General features: G+C 43.6%; 1 protein-coding gene across 1 annotated transcript in view; it reads left to right on the top strand.

Annotated features, from left to right (window-relative positions):
- Positions 1–772: 772 nt before the first annotated feature.
- Positions 773–13,112, top strand: part of Heca (HECA ribonucleoprotein granule regulator) — a 43,104-nt gene continuing 30,764 nt past the window's right edge. Inside the window, exon 1 of the mRNA XM_090338026.1 lies at positions 773–1,198. Coding sequence (XP_090194152.1) covers positions 922–1,198 — 277 coding nt within the window. The 5' untranslated portion in view covers positions 773–921. The remainder of the gene's footprint in view (positions 1,199–13,112) is intronic.

Here is a 13,112-nt window from a genome sequence, read left to right as displayed (position 1 = left end):
CAAAGCAAAAGAGTGGCTAGGTCAAATTGCAGAGTATTGCCAGAAACTCTGAGGTCAGATCCCACTAATGTAAAAAATAAAACTGAAGCTTTTCCCCCAGGGGTCCTCTGCCATCACACCTTCGCTTCCTTTCCCTCCTCTTCCTCCCCCTTCTTGCCCTTCCTAAGGCACTGGTTTGATGGCCACATGTGGTGTGAAAATGATGGTGGGGTCCCATTCGGAAACCCTTCTGGTCACCACCATTGTCTAGGACTTCAATTCCCTTCCTTTAGTTACTGAATGAAGGGGCCAAGGAATGGATAATGAATCCCGAATCCTTTGTTTGCTTTTCCTGTCTAGTCACCTGCTTTGTGTTTCCAGAACACGCCTTTCTAATCCTGGGTCCCCACTGTGTCGGGGTCGTCTGGGAATCTCAGACCCTGGAGCTCTGGAGGCCCCGGGGGGGCTGGCTGCAGGATGACGTCACTCGGAGGCAGGGGCGGCGCGCGCCCGTCGGGGCGTGACGTCACCGGGGCGGGGCCGCGCGCCTGACGTCAGGCAGTGGGCGTGGCCAGGCCGAATCCCCATTGCCGTCACGAGAGGGGGCGGGCCTAGAGCGTGTCAGCGCAGCCGAATCAAAACAAGCCCGAGACCCGCCTTTTCCCCTCGGCTCCCCCGAGCTCCTCGCTCGCGCCCCGGGCCCGCGGCAGCGCCCGCGCGGCTGCGAGCTTCGGGTGGCCGCGCGCCGGCTCCCGGACGCCGGGGAGGGCGCGGCGGCCGGCATGGCGCGGCGCGGCGCGGGCCGCGCGGTTAGACGGGGTTCCTGAGGAGCGGGCGGCGGCTCCCTCAGCGCCCTCCCCGAGCCGACGCGGCGCGGCGCGGGCGGCGGCCCGGCGGAGGGGATCCGCCTTCCCTGACGCCGGGCACCGGGGAGCGGGCGACATGCCCAACCCCAAAACCAGCAAAGGCGGCCGCAAAAACAAGCGCGCCAACAGCAGCGGAGACGAGCAGGAAAATGGAGCCGGGGCCCTGGCGGTGGCGGGCGCGGCGGGCTCGGCGGCCGGCGGGGGGGCCCTGGCGGCGGCAGCCGGCGGCGGGGCGGCGGCGGCACCGGGCGCGCCGGGCACCGGAGGCGCGGCGGGCACCGGAGGAGCGGGCACGGGCGGCGCGAACGCCGGCGCCGCCGCGGGGACTGCGGCCGCGGGAGACGCCAAGAACGGTAAGACTCGGGGGCCGGCGGGGCGACCGCCAACTTCCTCCCCGACGCGGACGGCGCGTCCGCGGGGCCCTGGGCGCCCGGCGCGTGGACAATGCGATTCAGGAAGCGCCCACTCTGCGCGGCCGCCGCGGCCCCCTCGGCGCTGCCCACGCCGGGTGGCGGGGACCGGGCGGCGGGTCCTGCCCGGCGTCCGCGCGCGGGGACAGTCGGGGCTGCGGACTCCGTGGGGTTCCCCACCCCCCCGGGGCGTCCGGTGCGGCGGCCGCGCTCCCCTCGCCCCAGCCCACGGAGCCGCGCGGCGCGGGCAAACCCGCGTGTGTGCCCGGGGCTGGAGGGAAGGAGGAGGGGAGGGTGGGAAGGAAGAAAAGGAAGAAGGAAGGGCTGCCCAAGTTGGGAGGAATGATCCTATTGAAGACTTGAGGCACCAATGAATCCTTTTCGGTCCTCCCCCACCCCACCCCCGCCCCGTGAAGAAGAGCCTCGATTCCCTGCAAATCCAGGCTTGCTCCGTGGATTGCCACAGGTGAAAAGGCCCGCGTCGTTTATACTGTAGGGCGGGTATGGGTGGGGAGGGGGGGTGCTTTTAATTCTCTAGCTCGCTTGAGGAAGGAAGAGAATCTGAAGTTACTTCCGTTCCCAGCCCGGAGTTTAAAAAAAAAAAAAGTCATCCTCTGTCTAATTCTGCTTCACATTTTGAGAAAGAAGCCTAAGAACCGCATGCAGTGCCCGAATGTTCCTTTTGGAGAGAGTTGTGGGGAATATAGCCAAGACGTGACTGAGGCTTCTGTTCTTACTACCGAAACGTGGTTTTACAGGGTGCTGCGCACTTATTTGGACAGTTCTTTGAGGGCCTTTGGGACAAGCAGTTTTTTTTTTTTAGGGGAGAAGGATGTAGGTGGGTTTTATTGAAGGCAGGTGAGGCGATTTCCGTCTGGCTTTTTAACACACAACCCTGAGCTTTAGAAGCCATACTCCATGTACACCACTCACTTTTTAAACAGGGTACCTGCTCTTCCAAGGACCCCACAGTGCTCCCATTGGAAGAGATTAGATGTCACCTATTGGGAATGCGTGTATAGGCCCCATTGGGTGTATATCTGCTGTTTTGAAGTAGGATTAATTTACCTTCAGGAGCCACCTTACTGTATTTGTGAGATGTTTGCTGATACTTCTAGTCAGCTTGTATTCTCCTCTTTCTTTTGCACTCTTAGCTCTAGCCTTCATCTAGGTGTTGATATGGCAAGTGAGTAGGTACTTTGACTTATTGGATAGGATAGACTTTGGGCTCAACTATTTAGAGATTTGACATCTTAGGAAAGGCAGTGGTCCTGGGCCTCAATTTCCTGTATATAAAAGAAGAAGAGGAGGAGGTGGAGGAGGAGATGATGAGACTGACCCTTCAGATGTTTATTAAGGGGTTCCTTCCTGTGTCAAGCCCTGGATTTTGTTTTTCTAGTTTCATTGTTATATTACACAAATGCATATGAATTACTTAGAACATTTCTCCTTCACTCTCTTCCTTGGCTCTCTTCCCTGCTACTGATACTTGCTCCTTCCCCCCATCTGATCGAGGTGCTACCTGTAATCCTAGCTACTCCAGAGGCTGAGATCTGAGGATCACAGTTTGAAGCCAGTTTGGGATGGAAAGTCCTTTGAGACTCTTATCTCCAACTAACCACCAGGAAACCCAAAGTGGTGTTGTGGCTCAAAGTGGTGGAACACTAGCTTTGAGTAAATGAGTTCAGGGACAGCACCCATTCCCAGAGGTCAAGCTCCATGACTGACAAAATACCAAACGAACCATTTTTTTAAGGTGTAGTTATTGTACAAAGAGTCACCATGGCATTTTACACAATCATATTTTATACTTAAAGTCAGATCTTTACACCTCACTTTCCTTGCTCCTCTTATTACCTTAAAGGCTATGGGTGATAAGTTAGTACAGTTCTTCTCAAATAATACATGATCAGTAAAAGTAGTTATTCACTTAAAAATATTAGTCACTTATAGCATGACAGGTCCTGAATATTTGGGGACACAGTGGAAATCTGGGCTTGGTGTCCGGTTCTTATGGAGTCAGCATTCCTATTCTGTCCTGGTAACTGTTGTGGTTTCCCAGGCTGGCTTTTTGACTTAGTAAAAGCTTTAAGTTAGCTCTCATGCTCCCCTGCCCCTCATACACACAGTCTCACGCTCACTCCCTTTCTTGTCTTTCTCAAGTGAGCTATTTCCTTTCCTTTTTTGGGGGGAATGGGCTTGGGGCTTGAACTCTGGGCCTGAGCACTGTCCCTGAGCTCTTCAGCTCAAGGCTACTGCCCTACCTCTTGAATCTCAGCCCCCCTTCCTGGAGATAACTGTCTCATGTTCTTTGGTGCCTGGCAATCCTTAAATATCAGCCTCCTGAGTAGCTAGGATTACAGGCCTGAGCGGCCACGCCGCGCTCTTTTCCTTCTTTCTGGTGGCTCCAGAATCATTGCTCTACCTTAAAGAAGTGTGAGAAATTTTTTTAAACAAGTGGTACCTTCTAGCTGGAAAACATTAGACCATTGTAACTGATAAGCTCAGTAGATTTAACAATATTGTGCATGCCTTTCTAAAGCTGTGTATCTCTGATTAGAAGCTTACTTTTCTTCCCCTTACCTTTCCTCGTTTCCTTCTTCCTTTTTCTTTCTTTCTCTCCCCTCCTTCCCTCTCTCCTTGTCTCTTGTTACTTTGAAAGAGAGTGTTATATGGCTCAGGATGGTTTGAAACTTGGCTTTTTTGGTGATTTATTGGAGATAAGAATCTCATGGACTTTCCTGACAGGGGTGAAGGTTGATCTACAGAGCTCAGCCTCCTGAGTAGCTTTGTCCCTGAACTTTGTTTTTTCTTCCTCCTCAAGGCTACGGCTCTACTACTTGTACCACAGCACCACTTCTAGCTTTTAAATTTGGTAGTTTATTGGAGATAAGAGATTCAAGGACATTCCTGCCTAGACTGGCTTCAAACCATAATCCTCAAATCTCAGCTTTCTGAGTAGTTAGTGTTATAGGCATGAGCCATAGGCGCCTGGATACATACTTTTAGAAGTTTTTTTTGCTTGGATTCAAGTAAAATTCAAGGAAGTATGAGAAGTACCATCAACCTACACAGTAAACATGCTGCAGCATTTTGATTGTAGGTGGAGAAGACTTGCCAATCACTATTTTAAGGATCTAGTAAGGAAATAGATTACAGTTATGTAGTATTATTTTGAAATTCTGGTTCCATTGGGATTCTCCTTTTTTGTTTTAGACTAAAAGATATATGACACTTTGTGGTTTAGCTAGATTTTTAGTGACCCTAGATCTCAAGTACTTTTATAAATTCCTGTTCGGTAGTTGTGCATGCTTTATTATACGATTCATTCCTGAGTACCTACAGACCTCTGAGCTGGTTCAGCCTTAAATCATCTAACAACTTTTGGTAGCAGGTAGAATTAGTGATTGTTTTTCCATTTGGTAGGCCTACATTCATAGAGGCATCTCAGATTTCCTTTTTTTTTTTTTTTCTCTGAATGATGTTGGCCAAGTGATTTACCTTCTCCGAGTCTTAGTTTCTATATACATAAAAATTGTAGGACCTATTCACATATGAAAATGCCTATGTTTAATATATATAAAAATATAGAGTGTAGCTGCACATGGAGGCTCATGCCTATAATTCTAGCTACTCAGGAGGCTGAGATCTGAGGATCAAGGTTCAAAGCCAGCCGTGCACAAAAGGACCTGAGACTCTTATCTCTAGTTAACCTTTAAAAAATGGGAAGTGGGGCTTGGTTTAAGGGTAGGGTGGTAGCCTTGAGCTGAGGAGCTCAGGGATAGTTCAGGGATAGTGCCTAGGCCGAGTTCAAACCCTATGCCCACCCCTACCCCCACGTGTGTGTGTGTGTGTGTGTGTGTGTGTGTGTGTGTGTGTGTGTGTGTGTGGAGAGAGAGAGAGAGAGAGAGAGAGAGAGAGAGGGAGAGAGAGAGAGAGAGAGAGAGAGAGAGAGAGAGAGAGAGAGAGAGAGAGAGAGAGAGGGGGAGAGTGTATTAGAACTGTGTTAGGCTTAGCTACATGAGCTATTTGATTTAGATGCTGGAAATAATCTTAGAGACAGAATAGCTTGTAGGGAGGTTTACTATGGAGTGCTCCGGACTGGTAGGAAGGAAAGAAAGCAGTGTTGGATAGAGGGGAGAGTTGAACTATGTTACAGATGCATCAGAGAAAGATGCTGGAGCTAGGTTGGCCTTGTACCTTGAGATATGAAGCTGGTCCTTTAACCCCCTTGTCAACCATTTGGTTATAGTCTGCCCTCTGGAAAAGGTAGTATCTTTTTGCAGAAGAGCCTTTGTGAGAGCGGTTCTTTTAGCATTCTGGTTCTTTTTTTTTTTTTTTTTTTGCCAGTCCTGGGCTTAAGCTCATGGCCTGAGCACTGTCCTTGGATTTTCTCAAGGCTAGAACTCTACCACTTGAGCCTCAGCACCACTTCTGTCTTTTTTCTATGTATGTGGTACTGTGGAATTGAACCTGGGTCTTGGTGCATGCTAGGCAAGCATTCTACCACTAGGCTAAACTCCAGGCCCAGCATTCTGGTTCTTTACTTAGACTACCATTACCATTCACATAAAAAGGCAGTATAGAATACATATATCTTTTTACAGCTGAGTAGATTTTGTGGGCCAGACTAAGAGTTATCATGTAACATCATTTTGATGGAAAGATGTGTTTGGAATACATCTGTTTACAAGTAGATATTTGTGGAGCACTACTTTTTGTAAACAGAATTAGCATTTTTTTCATTCTCAGATTGCCAAACATACTTTAAAAATACTGTCTTTTTAGATGTTTAATTCCCACTGTGTTTATCAATTACCTACATGAGAAAGAAAATGAGTATTTTCCTGCTGGTTTCAGATCATAAACTGTCTTTCTAGTAGGTGGAACAATGTTTTGATCTTGAAAGACATTTTCTCACCTGTCTAGAAGTTAGTTTTTTACAAGGTCTTTTCACATATTATATTGCTATTTTTGTACTTTTTTTTTTTTTCTTTTTGAGACAGAGTCTCAATGTTTGGTCCAGACTGGATTCAAGCTCTTAATCCTCTTCTACCTCCTGAGTGCTGAGATTACAGGCATATGCTATCCTATTTGCAGGACATTGCTCTTAGAAATCTACTTTTGCATTGGGGATTGGTAGAAAATATTGTCTGCCAAAGATTCTTCTTGTTTTTTTTTTTTTTTTTTTGCCAGTCGTGGGCTTGAGCTCAGGGCCTGAGCACTGTCCTTGGACTTTCTCAAGGCTAGAGCTCTACCCCTTGAGACTCAGCACCACTTCCAGCTTTTTTCTATGTATGTGGTACCGAGGAATCGAACCCGGGTCTTCATGCATGCTAGGCAAGCACTTTAACCACTAGGCCAAACTCCCGGCCCGTTTTTTTTTTTTTTTTTTCAAAGATTCTTCTTGTATAGTTGTATATTGTAAGTGAAGAACTTATCACTTCTCTGATAATGAACTGCGTGTAGTCTGTATTCTATATCTTGGTTCTAGGGAAAAAAACAAAACCAAAACACTTCACTGTCAGTGCATGTAAGTCCAAAAACACATAACATTCTTTGGAAAACTGAGAACAGGAACATGGTGACATGTATGCTTGTAACCTCAGCACTTGAGAGGCCAAGGCAGAAAGATTGAGCATTCAGGTACAGTGGGGATTACATAGTGAGGCCCTATATCGAAAGCCAAAAAAACAAACACTAGGAGATAAAACTCCCTTGATACTTGGTCTTCATTCTAGTTTACTTTAGGCTTTTAACTGTATACAATTAATTTAAAGAACTTGAAGGAAACAGAAGGGATACTTTAAGAGAGGGAAAAGAGCACAAAACTTCCACATGTCTTGATTTCTAATCACCAACTCTTTGGCATTCATATGACATTACAAATGGTTGATTTTGGGATATAACTCTGGTAGAGTACTTGCCTTGTATCCATGAGGTGTTGGGTTCATTTATAGCACCAAAAGTTTTTATTTTCATCAGTAATAAAATGAGCTTTGTGGGAAATCTTTAAAAAGAGAAGGTCAACTTATGTATTTCTAGTCAAACATATGATTTTTTTTTTTTGTCCAGTCCTGGGCCTTAAACTCTGGGTCTGAGCACTGTCCTTGGTCTTTCCTCAAGGCTAGAGCTCTACCACTTGAGCCATAGTACCACACTGCTTTTTTTTCTATGTATGTGGCACCAAAGAATTGAATCTGGGTCTTCATGCATGCTAGGCAAGCACTTTACCATTAGGCCAAACTTCCGGCCCAAACACATGATCTTATCATAAAGATCACAAGTTATTCTCATTTTAATGTGTATATATATGTATATATATATTTTTTTTTTTTTGAGGAGGGGTCATGGGGCTTGAACTTGGCCTGGACACTGTCCCTGAGCTCTTCAGCTCAAGGCTGTTGCCTTTCTCTTGAGCCAAGCCCCACTTCCCATTTTCTAGAGGTTAACTGTGTCCGGCTGGCTTTGAACCTTGATCCTCAGCTCTCAGCCTCTTGAGTAGCTAGGAATACAGGTGAGAGCCATCTCGTCCGGCTTTTAATGTGTATTCTTGTGGCCTTTAATATTTTTTCACATAGACTTAAAAAGTATTTATACCATTTTCATGAAAAGAAGATCACACTTTTTATTTTTTGGTTTCAGTCTTGGATCTTTGAACTCGGCCTGGGCTCTGTCCCTGAACTTTTTTTGTTCAAGGGTAGCATTCTAGCACTTGGGCCATTTCTGGCTTTTCTGGTAGTTTTATTGCGACAATGAGAGTCTCACTGACTTTCCTGCTTGCTTGGCTTCAAACAATGGTGTTAAGATCTCAGCCTCCCAAGTAGCCAGGATTACAGGACTAAGCCATCAGTGCCTGGATGAATCATTTTTTTTTTAATTTAAAGAAAGCTTTACTTAATCTCTTTTTTAAAAAAATTTATTGTTGGGGTAATATATAGATCGATTACAGTTATATTCGCCAGGTAGTAAGTGCATTACTTCTCACACATTGATACCCCTTCTCATGCTTTTGTCCTCATTTCCCTCCCCCCTTCCCTAGATTACACAGTTTATAATCTAATTTTTACACTTAATATTTTAGGGACACTTGTTCAATAGTTAAGTATATAGATACATCACATTTTTCTAGGTGTGATGGTAGTATTAGTGTTTGAATTGGCCTTGTGTGCTACAACTCAAATCCATGATCCCAGCCCTTTTTGCTTTAATAACTTAGATAGGATCTGAAGCTTTTATTAGGCCTCAGAGTTCATTCCTCCTACTTCTGCCTCTTAAATAGCTGGGATTATAGGCATGTATTACTGTGTTTGACATATCAGTTATTTTTAATAATTGCTTACATGTGTCACTATATGCCTGCACCTTGAATAATATGTTGTATGGATGTGATCCTGTCTACATATCTTAGAAAATTTATCCAGTTACTTCTCTCGCCCCCTTCCCCCTCTCTCCTTCCCCCTCTCTCCCCCCCTCCCTCTTCTCTCCTTTGGCCAGTCTTGGGGCTGGAACTCAGGGCCTGAGCACTGTCCTTGGGTTTTCTGAAGGCTAGCGCTCTATCACTTGACCCACACCACCACTTCCGGCTTTTCTATATATGTGGTACTGAAGAATCGAACCTGGGTCTTTGTACATGCTAGGCAGGTACTCTACCACTAGGCCAAACTCCCAGCCCCTCCTTTTACTTATCATCCATTCTTGCTGCTATAACAAAATACCACAGATTGGGTAAATTATAAGTAGTAGAATTTTTTTTAAATTTTATTTCTGAAGTTGTTCCAGATCCTTGTGACAGATATAGAGTTGTTAGGTCTTTTCTAGGGATGACATTTTATCAAGTGCTTTTGTAAGGACATTCATTAACCTTACTCATGATATCATCCATGTGGCTTAATCATATTCCAAACATTGGCCACACGTAATACTCTTGCATTGAGAATTAAGTTTCGGCATGAGGTTTGGAGAAGCCACAGACTTTGAAACTATAGTCTGTCCTTAGGACATACTCATATAGCTATGTCAAAAGATACACATTTTTTTTTTTTTTTGGTGGGTCATGGGAGGTTAATTGGAGATAGGAATCTCAAATGCTTTTGTGCCAGGCTGACTTTGAACCTTGATCTTTAGATCTCATCCTCCTGAGTAGCTAGGATTACAGGCATGAGCCACCTTGCCCAGCTAAGATATACATGTTTTATGATCTTTCATATATGCAGTGAGATTGCACCAAAGAAAAGGTGTGCAAAGCTTTTTTCATACTGATATTGAGAAACATAATGGTGATGGTGAAAGGTCTATTAATATTAATGTAGACAATGACTCCGACATTGGATAGAGTCTTATCCAAGCAATGCTTGACTATAAATAATCTGCTTCCCTTTATCTTTTCTTTCTGATCATAGATGAATTAGCAAAAAATATTAAAAGCAAAGTTTGAAAGTGATTTTATCTTGTATATGTAGGATTAGATACAAATAAATTAGTACCTGTATTACACAAGAGCAGACTGCAAAATAAAGAGCAGGAGTGAGTAGAGTGGTGGATTATTTGAAGATGGAGAAGTGAATAAGCATGGGGAGCTGATGAATAGCTGAGAGGAGGCAAGGAGCCTCATGGGTTATTTGGGATCAGCTGGGGCTTACTGTTACTAAGAATCACACGGAGGAGCTATCCTTTTGTAAGCAACATGTAGAGTGTTTATATGATCATCTCTCATTTTTATTATTCATTTACTCATCCATATGTACTACATATTTATTATGTGAGCACTGTCTTCTAAAACTGGAAATACAATGTTCAATTGCATTTGGGTGCATCAGAGCCCCAAGTGCTTTGGTGAAGCTGCAGAATGTAGCCACAGTAATGTACTGTAGGCGCTCAGTGGAAGAAGATTTGTTTCCTGGAGGCCAGGATATTTGAGCTGGGTCTTGTAGAAAGAGAAGCAGAGGAATGATGTCCCACACAGAAGAGGTGAGAAAGGCCTTGAGTTCTGCTTGCTGTGCCGAGTTTGATGTAGCTGTTCTAAGGTGAAGCGTAGTGGGCACAAAACTCAACCGGATTGGGACTGGGCATTCAAACTGGATGTTTGGTAGCCAGTAGTTTGGTAACCAAGGTTTGGAAGCTGGAACTTGGCCAACGGAATCTGCAAAGTGGCATTTACAGGTCATGGACAAGCTGGTGAAGTTACTGTATATTTTAACAATGTTTCTCTGTTGCAGCTAATTCGGTTGGAGGTCTAAGCTGCCATGCACCCTCATGTGAATCAGTAGCACACAACACATGCTGCTTTTCTGCCCAGAAGTATGATAGTATCATAGCATCCCAAGGCTGCTGTGTGGAAAGATTCTCTTATTGTGGGCCCAGAATCCCTGGGCTTTTCCAACCCTGGGAGACTAGATAATTAAGGTTACCTTCAAAGAATAAATGCCAGAGGGAGGTATTGAGATTGTATGAACGAGAAGAATTTTCTCTTGAGGGAAAGAGTCCTTCCTTGGTTTTTTTCACTTTGGTACAAACTATATATCCCTATTCCAGGTTGGACTAATTTACCATTTTATTTTTTATCATCTAACGAATTTTAAGACAATAAACTCAAGTTATGAGAGATGTTATTGTGTGTACAAAGTAACTGTGTATGTGTGTGTTTCATTTATTTCAGAAAGCTTTCCATTTTCAGCGGTTGATGAAATACCAACTTTATTTAATCAATAGGATGTTTTAGATAGATTGTCCTTGAGAGCTTGTTACAGACTAAGCAAAAAACACAAGTAGCCTTTCTAATATTTAAATGTTATATGTTCTAGTTTAATTTAATCAGAAGTAGAATGAGAAAACAAAGTATTTATACTAAATTACACCATAAAGATAATGCTTGAAACTGGGCGTTCATAGCTCACACTAATAATCCTAGCTTCTCCGGAGGCCAAGATCTGAGGATCGCTATTCAAAGCTAGCCTGGCAGGAAAGTCCATGAGACTCTTACTTCCAATAAACTGGAAGTAGGCTGTAGTTCCCAGTGGTAAGAGTTGTAGCTTTGAGTAAAAAAAGTCTCAAGGACAGGGGCTGAGAGTTTGTCCTAGTGAAAGAGTGCTTGGGTTTGATTCCTCAGTACTACATACACAGAAAAAAAAAAAAAAAGGTAGTGGTGCTGTGGCTCAAATGGTAGAATTCTGTCTTTGAGAAAAAACCCACAGACAGTGCTCAGGCCCTGAGCTCAAGCCAGGACTGGCAAAAACAACAACAACAACAACAACAACAACAAACCAAACTCAAGTACAGTGCCTAGGACCCTTGTGGTATGTTTGCACACATGCACACTCACTCTACATGATCTTAGAGAAATATGAAAGACACAAAGTTTGAAGGAAAAAAAATTAAAGAGGAAGTATTAAATGCTAATCATATTATTGTTTAGAATTTAAATTATTTAATATAAGAGTGTTAAAAGCCTGGTTTTCAGCCTGGCATGGTGGCTCATGCCTGTAATCCTAGCTACTCAAGAGGCTGAGATCTGAGGATCAAGGTTCAAAGCCACCTTGGGCATAAAAGGACCTGAAACTCTTATCTCCAATTAACCACTAGAAAATGGAAAGTGGGGCTTGGCTCAAGCATAGGGCAGTAGTCTTGAGCTGAAGAGCTCAGGGACAGTGCGCAGGCTGAGTTCAAGCCTCATTACCCACAAAAAAAAAAAAGGCCTGGTTTTCTTTTCATATATATGCGTAATATAGTTCATTTCATGGATTTCACTTGTTAGGAAGGAAAAACCTTCCCCGTACTTGCTTTAGGTTTAGTATTTGAGGGCCTGGAAATTAACTTGATAAAAGAAAAATACACATGATAAAAGGACATGATAAAAGGCATTTATGTGCAGAAAAATGTGATTTAGAAGGGTGGTTAGAACTTGGGTTTATGTAATACAGAAAGAAGGGAAAGGACACGGGAAAAACACATGGTTCTTTTGGAATGCAAAATGAACTCTTAGAAAAATAGATGAGAAATTAGGTAGTTTTGTGATAATGTCAGAGTGATGTGGTATGGTTTTCGTTGGGTCTCTTTATTTCTGGTATTAAGAGTCAGCCTTTCCTAATTTCTCTTAGCAAAGGGACTTAGAGTAAATTGAGGATTTTTGTGGAGCTCTTTATTTTTTAATGTTTAGCTTCATTTAAATTGTTTTTTTAAATTATCTTTAAGTAGTTGTACAAAGGGAGCTGCCATTTAGAGAAGCTCTGCTTTTGTGCTGATAAAAGATTTCAGCAACTCAAAGAATTCAGAAGATATTTTTTTTCCCTCCTGGTTCCAGAGTTTGAATTCAGGTTCTAGCTCTCCTTTGGCACTCTTATTACTTGAGCTATGCCTCCAGTCCAATATTTTGTTGGTTTTAAAAATAGCTTTTATATTATGGTGGCATATACTATAATTGTTCAAATGTATTGTCATATATTGTGTACCCCCTCCCCAAGGAGCAGTTTCCAGTAGTCAGCTAGGAAAAGATGGCCCTTATTTTATAATTCAGACTTGTATTTCATTTTATTAGAGATGCAGTAGTAGTAAATGCTTGGTAGTATATAAAGCTAAGGAAGAAGATACATATAGGTGAAAGTTAGCAGTGCATTAAATTGTTCATGCATGGATGCTCATGGCACACATTAATGCATATTTTTCCATTGAGGGTAAAGGCACATTTGATTGCACTTTAGATCATGCTCCTTCAAGTTTCAAGAGCATCTCAGGAGAGTCTTTTCATGACTATATTGAAATTGAATCATAATTTCTGTTTTACATTTCTAAGTAATGATTATTTCCATGTAGTATGTAGTAAAAGTATAACATAGCTTACTAGTAACACATTATCTAACAC

This window comes from Megascapheus bottae, chromosome 8, assembly GCF_031878675.1.
Source record: "Megascapheus bottae isolate mThoBot1 chromosome 8, mThoBot2.hap1, whole genome shotgun sequence".
Lineage (NCBI taxonomy): Eukaryota > Metazoa > Chordata > Mammalia > Rodentia > Geomyidae > Megascapheus > Megascapheus bottae.
This window is presented reverse-complemented; position numbering and strand designations above follow the sequence as displayed.